Raw genomic sequence first — 17,738 nt, forward strand, 5'->3', positions numbered from 1 at the left:
AAGGACGTTTCATTCTCGGTTTGCGCATCGCGCGTACGCATCCTTTTTCACGAGTTTCACGCGCAACGAGCGCGCAGCAGTTTCCGCCTGTTTAGATCACATTCGAATCGCATGCAAGCAGCTTGCGTTCCACAAACTTATGTTCCACAGCTGCGGAGGAGCGGGAAAAAACGAGCGTTTATCTCTGTTGTTGTCGTCGTCTTTGACAGCTGCGGCGCTTCACTACTGGAATTCGCTGCGATTTTGTGCTTGTTGCTGCAAAAATCTACGAAAAATTGAGAATTTGGTAAAAAATACGTAGAATTTTGGTGTGATTTTGTTAAAACGTGTTGGAGAGTAAGGCTGTGCATCGTGTCCCGTTGGATTTCGGTGGAAAAGATTGGAATCATCGGCTTAATCGCTTCCGAAGCCGTGCTCCTGATTGGCAGGTTTGTGAACTTTTGAAACCGGGATTAGATCATTAAAACTGCGTAAAAATTAGCACATAACAGTTGTCGTCCTGTTTGTTCGTCATTGTTATGTGGGCTAGAAACACGAATTAACATGTTTCTATAAGTTGAATATGTGATTTTTTGCTTTGGACAAAATTGAACGCTGTTTGGCTCCGGTGTACAGGGGACAGCAGGGTTAGATGCACCATTCTTTTGTAATTGAAACACGAAAAACAAATAAACCTCAAAATAAAAGTTTAAATCTGCACACTACTGGGTGGCAACAGTACACTGAAAAAAGTTTTCACATTCCATCCATTCTATTCACATAATTTTGCGAAATTATGTTATATCCCAGCCCACATAGTCATAACTGTAATGTCGTGGGTATTTAACATGTCTAATGCTGAGGATGTCGGGTTTGATTCCCAGTCGTTCCTGAAAATTTTCGTAAAGGATATTTCCTTGACTTCCTTGAGGAAGGAGTATCATCGTGCCTGGTACACGATATACACATGCAAAATGGTCAGTAGCAGTGGAAGCTCTCAGTTAATAACTGTGGAAATGCTCAGAAAACGCTTAGCTAAGAAGACCCCTTCGGCCCAAAGCTCTTATATGAAGTCGAGTGCAACCTAAACCAACCTCTCAAATCTCCTGTATAACTCATTGCCTCCTTGTTCTATATGTAGACAAAATCTACCGACCGCAACGCAACTCAACACTAGACAGCAATGGCCAAGGTGCACATTACCAACGTCGTGGTGCTGGACAATCCGAGCAGCTTCCTGAATCCATTCCAGTTCGAGCTGACGTTCGAGTGCATCGAGGAGCTCAAAGAGGACCTCGAGTGGAAGATGATCTACGTCGGTTCGGCCGAATCGGAAGAGTTCGATCAGGTTCTGGACACAATCTATGTCGGGCCTGTGCCCGAGGGCCGACACATCTTCGTATTCCAAGCCGATCCTCCGAACGTAGCCCGAATCCCCGAGCAGGATGCCGTCGGGGTGACGGTAGTTTTACTCACCTGCTCCTACCGGGGTCAGGAGTTCGTGCGGGTAGGATACTTCATCAATAACGAATACTCCGATCAGGAACTTCGGGAAAACCCTCCGGCAAAGCCCCTGTTCCATCAGATGACCCGAAACATCCTCGCTTCCAAGCCCCGCGTCACTAGGTTCAAAATCAACTGGGACGACACGCCGGCCAACGGCAGCGGAACGGCCAGTGGCATGGAAGACGAAGGCGGAATGGCCTTGGACAATGGGACCGAGGAAGCCGTGACCACTGCCACCACCGTTGCCGAGATGATGTCCGAGGTGACGCAAAACGAGAGCAGCAGTATGACCCTGCCGCGAGAGTTCAACGAAAACTCCAACTCGCTGGCGATGGAATGTTGAGGCCACGCCGACACCGGATAAGAAAAAAAAATAGTTTCCTTTGTCACACCTCTGTATCCGTAAGTTTCTTTTGTTTCTCTTCTAATCATAGTTAGGCTGCTTTTGTTCTGTAGTTAGGTGTTTTACTAAGACCCCTTTAAGAAGCATCAGTGTTAACAACTAACTACCAACAGTCATGAGATCATTTCCGTACAATATTTTGATTATTTTCCTGTGCCGTTCTCTTCGTATTAAATAAAAAGTTTTGTCGTTCTGAAAAAAAGTTGAGTTGGTATAGCTATAGCTTGAAGCGCTATTTCACATATCGAAACATAAGTTTTTTTTTACCGAACTATTAAATTATACACATATAGACACTCGCGCGTACGTACATCGTAAGGATAGCCAATAAGAATCTGTACATAATAATAACAAGAGCGCAGTTTGGGAGCAGTTAGAGTAATAAAATATTAAATTTTCAAATTGCGGAGCAACACGATTTTCGATGACAGGTCCCCTTCTGCAAGTGGATTCCACCCATCAGTAAGGATTCAAAATGAACGAATAGGAAGCAATCAGTGAAGTACTAGATTGAAAGTAGTGAGCTGGATTTTTGTATGGTGAGATGATCAATTCTCCGTTTCTGCAATGAAATGGTGCAAACAGCTTGGGTTATATGATTTCTTGCCTAATTTGATGCAGTTTGAGCAAAAGTTTGAGTAACTGTGTTGTTGAAGTTGTAAGAATAAATAATACAACAACACAATTAACCAAACTTTTGCTCAAACAGCATCAAATTAGGCAAGAAATCATATAACCCACGCTGTTTGCACCATTTCATTGCAGAAACGGAGAATTGATCATCTCACCATACAAAAATCCTGCTCACTACTTTCAATCTAGTACTTCACTGATTGCTTCCTATAGGAGGCAATCAGTGAAGTACTAGATTGAAAGTAGTGAGCTGGATTTTTGTATGGTGAGATGATCAATTCTCCATTTCTGCAATGAATTGGTGCAAACAGCGTGGGTTATATGATTTCTTGGCTAATTTTATGCTGTTTGAGCAAAAGTTTGGGTTACTTTGTAATTGTATTATTTATTTCATGCAACTTCAACATCATAGTTATCCAAACTTTTGCTCAAACAGCATCAAATTAGCCAATAAATCATAATACCCACGCTGTTTGCACCAATTCATTGCAGAAATGGAGAATTGAACATCTCACCATACAAAAATCCAGCTCACTACTTTCAATCTAGTACTTCACTGATTGCCTCCTATTCCTCCACTACCTCAAAGGTATCCCCTTTTATTATAACACTACTTCCTAGACGAGCCCTGTTGTGGACGGGCTTGGTGGTCTAGTGGCTACCGTTTCTGATTCGTATGCAGAAGGTCCTGGGTTCAATCCCTAGCCCGTCCCTTTTCTCCTACTTTGTATCTTTCTATATGCTTTCTCCCGCTTCTCTACATATACATGTATACTCATGTATATTCACATGTTCATAGCCATCGCTAGAACAGAAACGGGCTGAAAAATCGTTTTCCCTTCCTTCCAACTATATAACGCCTACGAGTTAATCAAGCGAACTGTGCCGCAATATCTTCAGAGTAATAAATACACTAATCTATCACCTTACGCCTGGCATCCACGCACCAATGTGTGAACCCATTGCCAACCAACCAAATCCAACCAATACTCCGACATCCGCATGAATTTATGCAGACGCAGAGGTATATTCGGTCTGATGTGGATACAAACGATTGTAATCATTACTTTCCTTCCATCACACGTGATCTCGGCCACAGTGCGTGGCAGCTTGGCTGCATCAAAGCCACTGAGATAGAAGGGACGAGAAAGCACACAAGGAGCCGCCAAGTACTTCACTCTCGTCGTCGACCTACACTGCCGTGAATCGCAAGTCAGTCCCATCTGCATTTTGAGAAAAATTGAGTTAATATACGTTTTCGACCTTTCTTCCGATGATCTTTCAGCTACGTAAATAAAAATATATAATTTGTTCAGTAAAATCGAAAAACAACACCAAGTCAGATTGTCCCATAATGAAAAGTAATCGCAAGTCAGTCCCATCACGAACTTTTGTACTTTCCAATACAAAATTAATCAATGTTTTAATTACTTTTAAATTTTCTACAGTTACTTCCTTATGTTTGAAACAATTTGTGAAAATTTCACGATGATCGCAGAAGTTTACAAGTCACGGTATTTTTTTGAAGTTTGTCATATTAATCGAATTTGAAAACTTCAGGGTCCATTTTCTCAATGCCTACTTTTTACATATGGGACTGACTTGCGATTCACGGCAGTACAGCGTTTGCAACTTGACTTCAACGGCATAGAACGTTTGCAGAGTGTTTTGCATAATCGGAAACACTCGGTTCCGTGTTACCCGAAGTGCAAAACACCGTGCCCGTTCCTGAGCACCACCACCGACACCGGTGTTGAGCCAGGCACGCTGCATGTTCGTTCTGATGAGAGCTACACGGAACTACAAATGAACCCAAATTTAAGTTGTTTTGACGCAATCCCGGTCTTCCGTGGAATTACTCAAATTTGCGTCAAACAGCGATAGTGGCGAGTGAGTAGTTCTCGTTTGAGAGCGGCAAAAAAATTAACCCAGTGGTAAGTTATTTTCACCCAACGGAGGCCTCAATTGACGCAAATTTGGGTTAACTCAAGAAAACCCAAATTTGGCTTCTTCCACGGAAGAGCAGCGGATGAGTCGGTGCTTCTCTCTTTGTTTTCGAAAACATTGCGGTGGGGCGAGGGAGAAAACAACCCAACTTTGAGTTAAAACTTTAAGCAGTTTAGTCAAATTTGAGTTTTTAAAACATATTCTTTGGGTTATAATATTTTTCCGTGTAGGTGGTGTTTTGGCACCCGCGGTGGTGTGTTTGACTGGTGGTGTGAGCATCAACTCCTTGTGCAGTGTTTGGACATGTCTGCCTGCAAAATAGAAGATCACCAACAATCACACACTGAAGATGCCTGCTTTGTCCCCGGCAGATATCTCATTGGTTCATAGCTGATCTGGCAATACTGGAGTCGCATCTGTGAGATATAAGATGTACTGAATAAAGCTGTGATAAAGAGAATGATCACAGCAGGCGATATAGCGCATTTGAATGTGATGCGAACTGTCAAGCAGACAATGTTAGCATCCCTGCTTGCGTAGCATCAACTCCAAGCGTCACCCAACCGCGTTCACCTTTGCCACTTGCGAACCAACGTCAGCCTGGGTAAGTTGTGTGTGCTGCACGTGAGGGGTGATTCCTTCCCAGAGAAATCCTAAACTCCACAGCATCCACGGGCATCAAGCTCAAGCTATACTTCCTAGACGTGCCCTGTTGTGTTAGGTCCCGTTCATCACCATGTATGAGCTTTGGTTTTGACGCATTCACCATCAGTCTGACCTTTGCTGCTTCGGGTACAGCTCTACCACTTTTGCAAATGTTTCGCCGATAGTATCCATGTCGTTCGCAATGCCAAATTGACCGGATTTCGTGAAAATTGTACCCTAACTGTTGGGCCCGACTATTATGTAGCACAGCGATGTTGAAGCCTAAGATGTGAATTCGTCACATTGTCGAATTCCCCAGCGAGATCCGAATGAACTGTACAATTCACATGGAACCCCTACGCCGTTTTGCACACCATCCATCGTTGCTTTGATCAATCTGGTCAGCTTCCCAGTAAAGCCGTTCAAGACTTTCCATAGCTTTGTGCGGTCGTGGGCTGCAAAACGATGAGTAGATAAGGAGAGCATCCAACATAGCTCTGGTCCTCACAAGTTCCTACCACTCATGCTTTCACGGGTCAAGCGATGATAAAGACCGCCATCACGCTATCAGGGTGTCCATCCATCCGGGAAATACGAGAAAACCCCGGGAATTCGAAACCACCGGGAAAAACACGGGAAATTGTAAAAGGCACCGGGAAAAATCTTTATGGTGTCTATCTGTACTTCATAAGTGTCAAGCAAGTCTTGAATAGAATGATAGCAACATTAACAGAGTTCCCAACAATCATTTTTGCTGTACAAGAATGGAACAAACCACTCTTAAGCAAACTTTAGTTTAAGAAACTGTTATACAGCTAGTTCTGTTTCATGGGTTGCCGGTTGAATATGTTTTTTTAGAAAGGCAGCCTCTGAGGAATTTTAGTAGTTTCTGTTGGATCTTGATAAATTCATGTAAAAGAAATCAGAATATACACCTTAGGCGAAATTTTCAGATTTCTGCAAGATTTCACGATGAACTTTTTGAGTCATGTTAGGAAAATCGGAATTCCTGGCGAACACAGTAAACCTGCAGAAGTTAAATACTTACGGCGAAGAGATTTTCACGTTTGAAAAAAATGTGTCAGTTTCTGGAGGGATTTTGGTGACATTCTTAGTGGAACTCTATATATTTCTGCCAGATCCCTTAAATTTGATCCCTTTGGCAGAAGTCAAGAAGAAAATTATTTAAAAACAGTGATTTGTGCCTATCCGCTTCTGTACAGAATTTTGGAGGAGCTTTAGGTAAAATTCAAATAGAATTCTGAAGAGTAAGTACAACACTGTAAATTACAGCGAATTTTCAAAAAAAAAACTGCCCATGAAAGACTCTCTGATAGGATCCCATAAGAAATTTCGTACAGATTTCCTTAGTATAGTAGTAGAATCCACAGAAGAATCTTCTGTGGAATCTGTGAAGAAATGTTTCAAAATTCCTGGAAGCATCACTCGGATCCCCGGAAGAGTATAAAATAGAATCCCTGATATGTTTACGGCAATATTAGCCAAACGAAGCATTTTAAAAGAAGTTGTAGGTATGTACAACTTTCATGTTTTTTTTTCTTTTTGGCAGAACCCATGGAGTACTTCCTAAAGGAAGAAATTTTGAATGTCCTCAAGATATCATTTAATATTGGAGAAGAACTCAAACGTTTTACTTCTAAATTCGGAGAAAATCGGTGTCAAAAGATTTTGGATTCAGCAAGTAAATTGTTTAAAATGACGATGGAAGCAAAACAAAAAGTTAGATGGAGATTTTCACAAAATGTAGCAAATAATTGATACATTAGTTTCTATAGACCAGGTTTACCAAAAATGTTTCGATACTTTTCTACCGATTTTTTTTAAGATATTCAACAAAAATTTCGTGAAAAAATCAAACACAGTGACATCAGTTTCAATAATATTTTCATATAGATTCTATTTCCTTGTTATAGAAAGGACCTTTTCAACTAACTCTAATCCTAAATTTCGTGTAAGAAGGGGAAATAAACACCAGTGATTGTAGAGTTAGTAAGATTTTTTTTTAAATCATAATTTATGAAATCAGGAAATCTATCAGATTCGTATCAAGTTATAGACCAAATTAAAACTGCATATAAAAATACACTGAGGAGAGTCCTACTACAACAATAGTTTGCGTTCGTGCATACTCGGGAAGTTAGTCCATACCCGGGAAAAATCCGGGAATCGGAAAACTGAATTTGAATGGACACCCTGCGCTATGTCCAAAGGGAAGTATTATGAAAATCGAATGTACCTCATATGTTATTCACTAGGATCATAGGTTTGGACCTCTAGTTTCAGAATCTGTGCGGCTTAAAATATTTCATCTTGGGTTTTTTGATATTTTTGATTTTTTTCCTATTTTCCCATACAAATGTCGAAAAAAGTCGTTTTTAGGTCAATTTCATCCCATAAAAAAATGTATGGGAAAAAAACCCAAGATGGATGATTTTAAATCGCACATATTCTGAATCTAGAGGTCCAAAAATGTGGCTCAAGCGAAAAAAAATTGAGGTACATTCACTTTTCATAATACTTCCCTTTGGACATAGCGTGCACCAGCTAAGAGTTGTGTGCTTAACTGGTAGTGCAGCCTGGACACTGTTGTCCTTCTGACTTCAGCTTGATTGAGGAGGTACGTCCCGAGCGTCTGTTCACCAAAGCGGTGCGGCACAAAAAGCGTCTGTTCTGGAATCTAGCGGCTGAATATGAAATGCTCCTCTTCCGGAAGCTCTACCTAAGTGTAGATAATAAGAAACAATCAATCCGTTTTAAAAGAAGGTATGAAAATTGTCAAAGAATATAATCCTTCAAAATATGTATCAGTGGAGAGCACTCATCGACTGCAGCAGGTCTTCATCAATAGATGTCTGCGGTGTATAATTCGTGCATGGTGGCCTCACAATTGGATCTCCATCGTCAATGTCGTCAAAAGCCTATAGCGACAGAAATTCGGGAGCGAAAGTGGAGGTGGGTCGGGCACACTCTACGCAGGGGCGTAAACGAAATCTTAAACAACGGAAATTTGACCTGGCCACAGGTCAAAGTGATGGCGTGCAATCGCCCAGGATGGCGATCTTTTAATCCGGCCCTCTGCACCACCATGCTGCCCATAATCGCATAGTTGACGTATTTAAGCGCCACTGTAATTTTCAGCACACTTTTGAAATTTTAACAATGTTAAATGAAAAGTTTATGTTTTTTTTTCACGTTGATATCTAGCTAGTGATTAGATCCTGTGCTCTATTGAATAAAACTGGTCACATTATGCATATGGAACGACTTTTCGATTGTGTAAAGTGAAACAGCGTGTTTCTAATACTACACTAAACTAAAAACTACTTTATTACAAAATCCAATTTCGCTTATATATCCTCATTACACAATGCATGCCATAAGCTCAATAGTTTGAATAGTTGAAAAGGTTTTGAATTCAATTCGTATTCAACTGAATACTTTTCGTGTTCGGGTCGTTGCAAGTGTCGTGTGAGCATATCGTATTGTTGCATCAAAGATGTAGCAAGGGAGATGCGACAAGAGTTGTAGTGGCGATGCAATGCTGCTACAGTACCCCCCTTCTTGATAAGACGACGATCATTGGAAGCGACTAGGTATCCTCACTTGTCTCCCTGAACGAGTTGTTGTAGTGGGGTGCTCATTTGAAGTACTTGGTACCGAACCATCACAGGTAGGCCGTTTCTGTTCGTCGATCGTATATGCAGGCTTTAACCTATCGACCGAAATATTCACGGATCTCCCATTAACGTTGATCTTGAAGTACTTCTCGGCTCGCTGAAGCACTGGATACGGTCCATCATACGGCGGTGACAGTGACGGACGTATCGAATCGTTTCGAACGAACACATTTCTGCATGAGCTGAGAGCGGGGTGAACAAATCTGGAGCTCGATTTGAAAAGGTCGTATGTGCTTTTGTCGATTAAAAATTAGATCAGTTGGATTCGCTTATTATATCAAAACCCGTTGAAATTGAACAAAGTTGATACATACATCAGAATCATCACAAAACAGGCTTTCCGTGCCATCATTTAAAGTCTCCAAAATATCTTCTACATTGCTACAATATCTAAAAAAAATTGATCGAATTTTATATCGACAAATGTACATACGACCTATTCAAATCGAGCTCCAGAAATACTCTTCCTTTATCGTGCCAAGCTGTTTGTGGTGGATGCAATCTTCGCATTGTCTCTCGAAGATTGGTCGCAAACTCAGTTGTTGTGGTATTACGAGAGTTGTCTCCGAAGAACTCACAGGGTATCCGAAGTGTCGTTCCATAAACCATTTCGGCTGGCGAAGCTCTGATGTCCTCTTTATGGATGGTTCTCAATCCGAGCAGTATCATCGGGAGGTGCTCGGTCCAGCGATCAGGGTTGTGGCAGAGAATAGCCGCTTTCAGCGTTCTGTGCCATCTTTCGATGATGCCATTTGCCTGAGGGTGGTATGGTGTTGTTCGGAGATGGGTGATCCCAAACGTACGAACCAATTCTGCGAAGAGGGTCGATTCAAATTGGCGTCCTTGGTCCGACGTGATTTGATGAGGCACACCAAAACGAGAAATCCATCCAGTTACCAACGCTTGTGCGATAGTGGAAGCAGTCATATCGGGAACAGGAATCGCTTCTGGCCAACGGGAAAATCTATCGATAATGGTGAGGCAATATCGGTTCCCATTGCTCGGTGGAAAAGGTCCGACAATGTCTATGTTGATGTGCCTAAATCTTCCTTCGGGAGTAGGATATTGTCCCAGAGGCGACTGTGTGTGACGAGTCACCTTAGAACGCTGACATTTTTCGCATTGCTTTGCAAATGCGACGCTGTCCTTCCTTATGTTTGGCCAAACGAATCGCTGGGTCATCAGCTTAGCCATTGCACGAGTCCCTGGATGTGAAAGATTGTGGGTTGCTTGAAGAAATATGTGGCGAAACCTTTTCGTAATGAAAGGTCTAATGCGACTTCCAGAGCAGTCGCAATACAATTGCTGCGCAGTTCCTGGTACAGTAAATTGTTTAAGGTTTAATGAAGTTTTCAATTTACCTTCTCGTATCGCTAACAGTTCATCATCGGTCTCCTGATCGGTGGCGAGAGCATCAAAATCAACCATTGGCATAGCATGTATCGCAAGAATGCGAGATAGCAAATCTGCGGCGCAATTCTCCTTCCCAGCTACATGACGAATGTCGGTAGTGATTTGGCCGATGAAATCCAACTGCCGTGCTTGACGATCCGATGCCTTCTCAAGATTTTGCTGGAATGCGAATACGATCGGCTTGTGATCGGTGTATATGTGACAATTACGTCCCTCTAGCATGTATTTGAAGTGACGCACTGCCAGATAAATCGCTGTTAGTTCTCGGTCATACGTGCTGTATCTCAGTTGAGCTTTATCGAATCTCTTGGAAAAGAAACCGAGTGGTTGTACATGATCGTTGACCACTTGATGTAGGACGGCTCCAGCTGCAGTATTCGACGCATCTACCCACAAAGACATCTCAGCATTTCTCGCAGGGTGGGCCAGTAGAGCGGCATTTGCGAGCTGTTGTTTGCACTGCTCAAAAGCCGACACGGATGGTTCTGTCCACTCTAGAAGAGATTTATCGTTGCGTTTGTTCCCAGAGCCAGAAGTCATGTCGAGTAGAGGTATTTGTGCTACAACCGCGTTCGGAATGAACCTTCTGTAGAAATTAATAACAGCAAGAAAGCTTTTGAGTTCTTTCACTGTTGTCGGACGTTGGTAGTTTCGTATTGCTTCAACTCGTTCGGGCAGTGGACGTATTCCTTCTGGAGAAACTGAGTGACCAACGAAGGTTATCTCACTCTTTCCGAACTCACATTTGGCTACGTTGATCGCTAGGTGGTGCTCTTCGAGTCGTTTGAACAATTGTCGAAGGTGATCTCGATGCTCTTCAGGCGAAGACGAAGCGATGAAAATATCATCAATGTATGGGTAGACGAAGTCAAGTTCTCGTACCACTTCGTGGATAAGCCGTTGGAAGGTTTGAGAAGCGTTGCGCAGGCCGAACGTCATGTGGGTGAACTCGAAAAGTCCAAACGGAGTGGTGATTGCAGTCTTCGGGATGTCGTCCGGGTGAATAGGCACTTGATGAAATGCCTTCTGGAGATCGATTTTGGAGAAAATGTTCTTCCCATGCAGAATGGTGGTGAAATCCTGCAGGTAAGGAAGCGGATAACGATCAGGAACTGTTTGAGCATTTAGTGCACGGTAATCTCCACAGGGCCTCCATGTTCCGTCGGCTTTTTTTACCATATGAAGTGGGCTAGCCCAGCTACTTGATGATGGCCGGCAAATTCCCAGTTTCATTAGGTTTTCGAACTCCGTTCGTGCGGCCAAAAGTTTGTCTGGAGCAAGCCGTCTTGGCCGAGCGAAAGTCGGCTGACCAGTCGTTTCGATACGGTGAACTACAGATGATTTACTTACGATGCCAGGAGGCGCCAGCTGCATGATCGATGGAAATTCGTCGAGCAGTTCAGCATATGGTGATGTTTTGCAAAACGTCTTTATGGAGCAGCTGGTGGTTTGAGCTAGCGCCGCCATTGTTTCTAGCTTTGTTGTGTTGTCGATTAGTCGATGGCGTTTGAGATCAATCAACAGATCATAATGGCTCAGAAAATCTGCACCAATGATTCCCGTATTCACATCGGCTATTAGAAAATTCCACAGAAATTCTCGACGAAGCCCAAGGCTAACCTTTAGCAGAGCTTCTCCGTAGACCTCGATGGGAGTTCCGTTGGCGGCGAAAAGTCTAATTGACGTCGGTTTTATGCGAGACAGATTCGAATTCTTTGGTATCACAGACACGTCGGCTCCAGTGTCGATGAGAAAACTTCTATTTGTAATGTTGTCTGCTATTTTCAGTCGAAACGTGGTTACTGCATCGGAAAGTTTGCCGGTCTCCAATGCAGAATCTGTCGAATGGCGTCATTGTTGATTGAATCTCGAATGCTGGTCGAAGGAACATGGCTTTCGGCATCGACGTGCATCTCCTCCGAATGTATGATGGTACCAGCACACGTCAGTCGCCGTATCAGAGCCATTCCGTTGATCATTCCTACTTCTACTTCGTGAACGTGATCGGTCTCGTAGGCTTCTGTGAGGTCGCAGCATTTGGTCAAACTTTCTGGACAGTTGTGCTATTTCCCGTTGAAGGTCTTCAATGCTGCTGATTGCTGGCGTTTCCGGCACGATTGCGGGCGCTGTCGTAGCAGAGCCTATGGCGTGAATGTTACGAAACCCCATCGCGTCGATAATTGCGTCCGCGATGGTGCCTTTTTCCGAAGCATCGCCTTTCGAGGCAATTACTGCTGCTTGGACATGCGGTGGAAGTCGCGACGCCCAAAGATCGAGAAGCACAGGTTCGCCCAATGAATTCCCAGCTACTCGCCGCATCTCGTTGTAGAGCTGGCTGGGTTTCATATCACCAAGCGGCATATCTGATAGCACACGTTGCAGTCGTTTCTGTTGACTATCGGTGAAATGGTCAATAAGCTTTTTCTTGATGTACGAGTATTTATCAGCTGCAGGCGTAGCATCAATAATGGATCGCAGTTCAGTCAACTTTTCCGGTGGTACCTGTGCCATAACGATGTTGTACTTCTTGGTATCGTGCTGATTGCCGAGTCCAGAGGCAGCAAACCAGAACTCCAGAGACAAGAAGTAGGACTCAATATTCGATGCAGTCATCACTGGTGGGTTTAACCGTGGCATGTTGATCGTGTCAATGTTGGCCGATTCATGCTGCTGCAGACCGCTGGTCCCAGGATCAACAGGTGAGATCTTATTGTTATCCATTACGATTTCGCGCACACGGGGTCACCAACTATGGAACGACTTTTCGATTGTGTAAAGTGAAACAGCGTGTTTCTAATACTACACTAAACTAAAAACTACTTTATTACAAAATCCAATTTCGCTTATATATCCTCATTACACAATGCATGCCATAAGCTCAATAGTTTGAATAGTTGAAAAGGTTTTGAATTCAATTCGTATTCAACTGAATACTTTTCGTGTTCGGGTCGTTGCAAGTGTCGTGTGAGCATATCGTATTGTTGCATCAAAGATGTAGCAAGGGAGATGCGACAAGAGTTGTAGTGGCGATGCAATGCTGCTACATGCACATTTGATAGATACATGTATTAGCTTGTGAGTGCTGACATTGTCAATGGTGGTTACGTCAACTATGCGATTATGGGCAGCATGGGTGCCCATGACTTAAAAGTAAGTATAAGGGTGGCCCATACTTATATGAAAAACAAAAATTTCGAAAAATGCCTTACCTCTTTACCTTACCTCCTAAATCAGTTGTTTCGGACTCCCAGAAGCTACGTTTAAAATTTCAGCAAAATCGGTTGAGCCTAAGGGGGCGCTCAAAACGCTTGAAGTTGGTATGGGAAAACTTGGTCAAATGTATGCAGAAATTTTATGTTTTCGAATTTTGCCGCTAGGTGGCGCTGTAAGCGTTCAATAATCAAACCCTTTGGTATTATTGTAGATAACTATATGCCAAAGAACTTTGTCGAAAACCGCGAAGTGATCCAACGGCTGTGAAAAAACTTATACCCTAGGGCCTAGGCAAAGTGAGGCAAAGTATTGAGATTTCATTATTGATATTATTCCTCTACATGTATTGGAGAAACAACAATAAAGTTTATCCTCACTTTACCTAGGGTATACGTTTTTTCACAGGCGTTGGATCACTTTGCGGTCTTCGACAAAGTTGTTTGGCATATAGTCACCTACAATAATACTAAAGGGTTTGATTATTGAACGCTTACAGCGCCACCTAGCGGCAAAATTCGAAAGCTTAAAATTTCTGCATACATTTGGCCAAGTTCTCCCATACAAACTTCAAGCGTTTTGAGCGTCCCCTTAGGCTCAACCGATTTTGAACGTAGCTTCTGGGAGTTCAAAACAACTGATTTAGGAGGTAAGACTTGGCATTTTTCGAAATTTTTGTTTTTCATATAAGTGTGGGCCACCTTAGTATTGCTGTGTGCATTCGAAATGCAAATATCAAATGCGGGAGCACCAAATGCGGTAAGATTTTCTAACAAGTAACCCGATGTCAGTGGGAGCTTTTGAATTGTACTAGGTTGGCGGTGGTTTTGACTATGGTTTCTAAGTTGCCTTTGGTAACACTGTGTTACCGCGTTTGAAGCGCATTTGGGCACCGTTTGCATCTCGAACGCACACAGCAATGAGTATCCAAGGCCTAGTTTAGAAGCTTCAGTGTTATTCAGCGATCGGCTAGTAACCTTTCAAAAAAAAAAAATGCAGTACGAGTTGCTTGAAGTAGAAGCTGCTAGGAATCGATGTACGGTTTTAGTTCTGCGACAAATCGTCCTAATCGTCATTTCATACCATTTCAGAACTTTAACGATATCGCGGATAACAAAAACGGCATGGCACTTATTCTAATAACAGGAATGCCAGGTAAGTCATTCATCAGCTCAACATGTAAATCACAGCTACAAATATCACCGGAAGTTCTCACTTTGATATATAGATGAATTATTCGTCTAAAAGCTGCAACATGCTGCGGTTTTTGCTCTCTTTTTGATTCTTGTGCGAGAATAACATTGCGGTAACGCGAAGGGTTTCGTATTCTAAGAATCTGGCGATACGTGTCGAGCTGGGTCACGTCACTCCGGTCGTTAGAATGAGCCCAAATAACTCAACCCACATCCCATACAGGTGTCGGCAAAACCACCATCGTACGCAACCTGGGACTAGAACTTCGGAAACGTGCGATTGCCTTTGACGGTTTCTACACAGAAGAACTCAGAAGCGGTAGCGGAGAACGCATCGGTTTCGACATCATCACGTTCGACGGCCAGAAGGCGCCGCTGGCTCGCGTCAGGTAAATGCTTGAAACTTAGCCGGTATAATTCAATTTAGTTGGGAAAAGTTTTGAGCTCAACAGGTTTTAAAGTATAACCCCTTAAACCCTAGTATGATATTGGGGTCAATACGCCCCACACGGGCTCGATGATCATGCACTACGCCGTTGTTGTGTGTCTAGCGTAACATCTTAGGAGGGTTTAACGGAGAGCTGCCAAAAATAGCATTTCGATATAACCTACGACAAGACCTACGAGCTTCTGTCAACTCGCGTTCTAGTCAAGTTCTCTTCCCGTTGAGTTTATTGGGTTTAGTTTATTATAAGAAAATGTCTCACCACATTCCAATTGTAGAATAAGACCAAATCTTGAGAATTATAATGCTTTTGCCCTCACAGTGACTCAACAAAAAGCGCTCCGGCTAGGAATCGAGTCGGCAAATACACCGTTTGCGTTCCGGAGTTTGAATCCGTGGCCCTGCCTGCTCTAAGTACCCGTACTGCCAACCTACTGATCCTAGATGAGATCGGCAAAATGGAAATGAAATCGAAATCCTTCGAAAACCGCCTACAGGAGATCACCGACAGCGTTGGACGAGGCGAACTGTTCTTCGTGGCAACGATTCCGCTGAAAGCCACACTAGACATAGTGGAACGACTCAAGCGAAGCAAAAATGCACAGCTGTTCCACGTGACCCAAACGAACCGAAACCAGATCCATGGTGACATTCTGGAGGCAACCGTTCGGATGATTGGCAAGAAGTCTTGAACGTACAGAATTTCTTAAATATACTGTAATTTCGATAATTATAAATAGTCTTGCATACCTATTCGCATTCGTAACGTATAGATTGGTTCATAACACAACTCACCTCTCACAGTCCACCGCTCACCCATTGCTCATCTTCACGTCGTACTTGCTTTCCGATAACCGGGAGGACTTTTTCCGCACCCGTTTGGTTGATTTCTCCATTTCGTTGAACTTGTCTGCCCGGGCGGTCCAGAAAGCATTTTGTCTATCACTGATTTCCTGCTCGTTGGCCGAGAAATCTTCATTTGGTGGCAACAGTAAACTCCACGTCCGATCGCTAGTGTTCAGCTTCGCTACCGAGCACAGTATCTCGCGGATCTCCTCCGACGGCAGCTGGGTTATGAAGGCCAACTGGTGCCGTTCCAGTTTGTCGCACTGCGTGAACCGGAACAGGATGTAATCCCGAGCTTTGCACATCTGCTCGGCCGGGACCCCGTTGGTGCTGGACACACTTCCCTCCGGGTAGATGATCTCCGATTGGACCACCCAGTTGCCGCGGATCAACACGCCGGCCAACGGAAGCGATCGAAGGACCTTGTCCGCCGGAAGTGTCCTGTCCGGGAGGAGTTCCATGATCTGCTGGAAGGTGAGAACTTTTGCTGGAAGAGAAAGAAAAGTACATTTGATTAAACAATACGGGACAAATTTTGCAACACTTACCATCCTTAAGAATAACCTTAATCTGATCGACGAGGTTCATCTGCTTCAGCTTGTGCATACAGACGACCCGACTTGGCAGCATAGAATCGATATTCCTATCCGTTTTCTCCTTACTAATCAACATGTCCAAGTACTCGGTGGTCCCCACATTGAGAGCGCTTTCCGCTCCGTCAACCCTGGACGCCGAACTGCAAAACAGCTTATGCCGCTCCAGTTCCGCCGTGGTGGACTTCTTGGTGTGCCAGAACGATTCGCACCACGGTTCCTCCGATTCCATCTTCGAGATGTAGTTGAACGATTTCTCCCGCGCTTTGCGGACCTTCTCGTTCTCGGTCCGGGCAAACTTGACGGTAACCTGTTTCAGTTCTTCCTCGTCGGCATCGGCGTCCTGTTCGGCTTTCTGCTCCGCCTTTGTTCGCTTGTCCTGCTTGTCGAAGTAGGAAAACACCTGCCGCATCGAGACAATGCCCCGGACCGGAGTGGCGTGAATCTCCCGGTCCTGCAGAACACACACCATGTACCGGTTCACGTCCTCGATGGGTTTCGAGCTCAGGAAGGATTGCTTATCCATTGTCCCACTGCGAAAGCTGGGCTTCTGCTGGCGGTCCTTTTCCTTTCCGTCGGCAGCGATCGCAAACTGCTCACCCTTGAAGGCATCGTAATTCTTAGACGCCGTATTCAAAGCATAATCCACTTTCACCTAAAATTCAAAATACGCAAAAAAAATCAAGTAAACAAACTGCACATGTTCCTTGCTAAATTTCGAACAACCTACTTGTTGGTTAACTGGTTTCACGCAACAGTTGACCACTTGGCCGTCGTCAAAAGTGGATGCCGATGATTTCACCGGGTACTGCAACACGTACAGATTCTCCGCCAGGGTTTTGGACAGGTAAACCGGAATCTGCCGGGAGGGGATACAAAAGAAAAAACTCATCTCACGACTAGCCACAATAATTTATGATCGTATTTACCTCTTCAATGACCGGGTCATCCTCTTCGTCCATGCTTCCGGTTCCCGGGTGACCAACGGCCTGGTAGGTTCTAATTAACGACAATCGGAATCACTGCGACCAAAACGACTAAACATTTACCTACGTGAAAATATAATTTTCCAAAAACGTGAGCGACTGATGCACGCAGGCAATTTCGAAGGGATCCTGATTGATGAATGCACCGCGGCGGAGAAGGCAAGCGACGTTTTGGGCTTTTCAACTGTCAAAAGTTTGACAAATGTGAAACTGATCTAAAACTACACCGTAAAAAATAACA

The 17,738-nt window shown here is 43.7% G+C and overlaps 3 protein-coding genes across 3 annotated transcripts; 2 read left to right on the plus strand and 1 right to left on the minus strand.

Moving 5' to 3' along the window:
- The first annotated feature begins 288 nt into the window (after positions 1-288).
- LOC109403654 (histone chaperone asf1) lies at positions 289-2,290 on the plus strand. The gene is made up of 2 exons (XM_019676469.3): positions 289-428; positions 1,121-2,290. The coding sequence occupies exon 2, from the start codon at positions 1,163-1,165 to the stop codon at positions 1,826-1,828; it is 666 nt and encodes a 221-aa protein (XP_019532014.2). The 5' UTR covers positions 289-428; positions 1,121-1,162; the 3' UTR covers positions 1,829-2,290.
- LOC109407980 (cancer-related nucleoside-triphosphatase) lies at positions 289-15,825 on the plus strand. Its single transcript, XM_029879294.2, has 4 exons — positions 289-428; positions 14,526-14,589; positions 14,851-15,016; positions 15,395-15,825. The coding sequence occupies exons 2-4, from the start codon at positions 14,559-14,561 to the stop codon at positions 15,762-15,764; spliced, it is 567 nt and encodes a 188-aa protein (XP_029735154.2). The 5' UTR covers positions 289-428; positions 14,526-14,558; the 3' UTR covers positions 15,765-15,825.
- LOC109407978 (DNA-directed RNA polymerase III subunit RPC5) lies at positions 15,768-17,657 on the minus strand. Its single transcript, XM_029879292.2, has 4 exons — positions 17,441-17,657; positions 17,242-17,370; positions 16,467-17,166; positions 15,768-16,405 (listed from the first exon to the last, which is right to left on the minus strand). Exons 1-4 carry the CDS (start codon positions 17,471-17,473, stop codon positions 15,885-15,887), a joined length of 1,383 nt encoding a protein of 460 aa, XP_029735152.2. The 5' UTR covers positions 17,474-17,657; the 3' UTR covers positions 15,768-15,884.
- Positions 17,658-17,738: the final 81 nt, after the last annotated feature.

This window comes from Aedes albopictus, chromosome 2 (genome assembly GCF_035046485.1).
Source record: "Aedes albopictus strain Foshan chromosome 2, AalbF5, whole genome shotgun sequence".
Taxonomy (NCBI): Eukaryota; Metazoa; Arthropoda; class Insecta; order Diptera; family Culicidae; genus Aedes; species Aedes albopictus.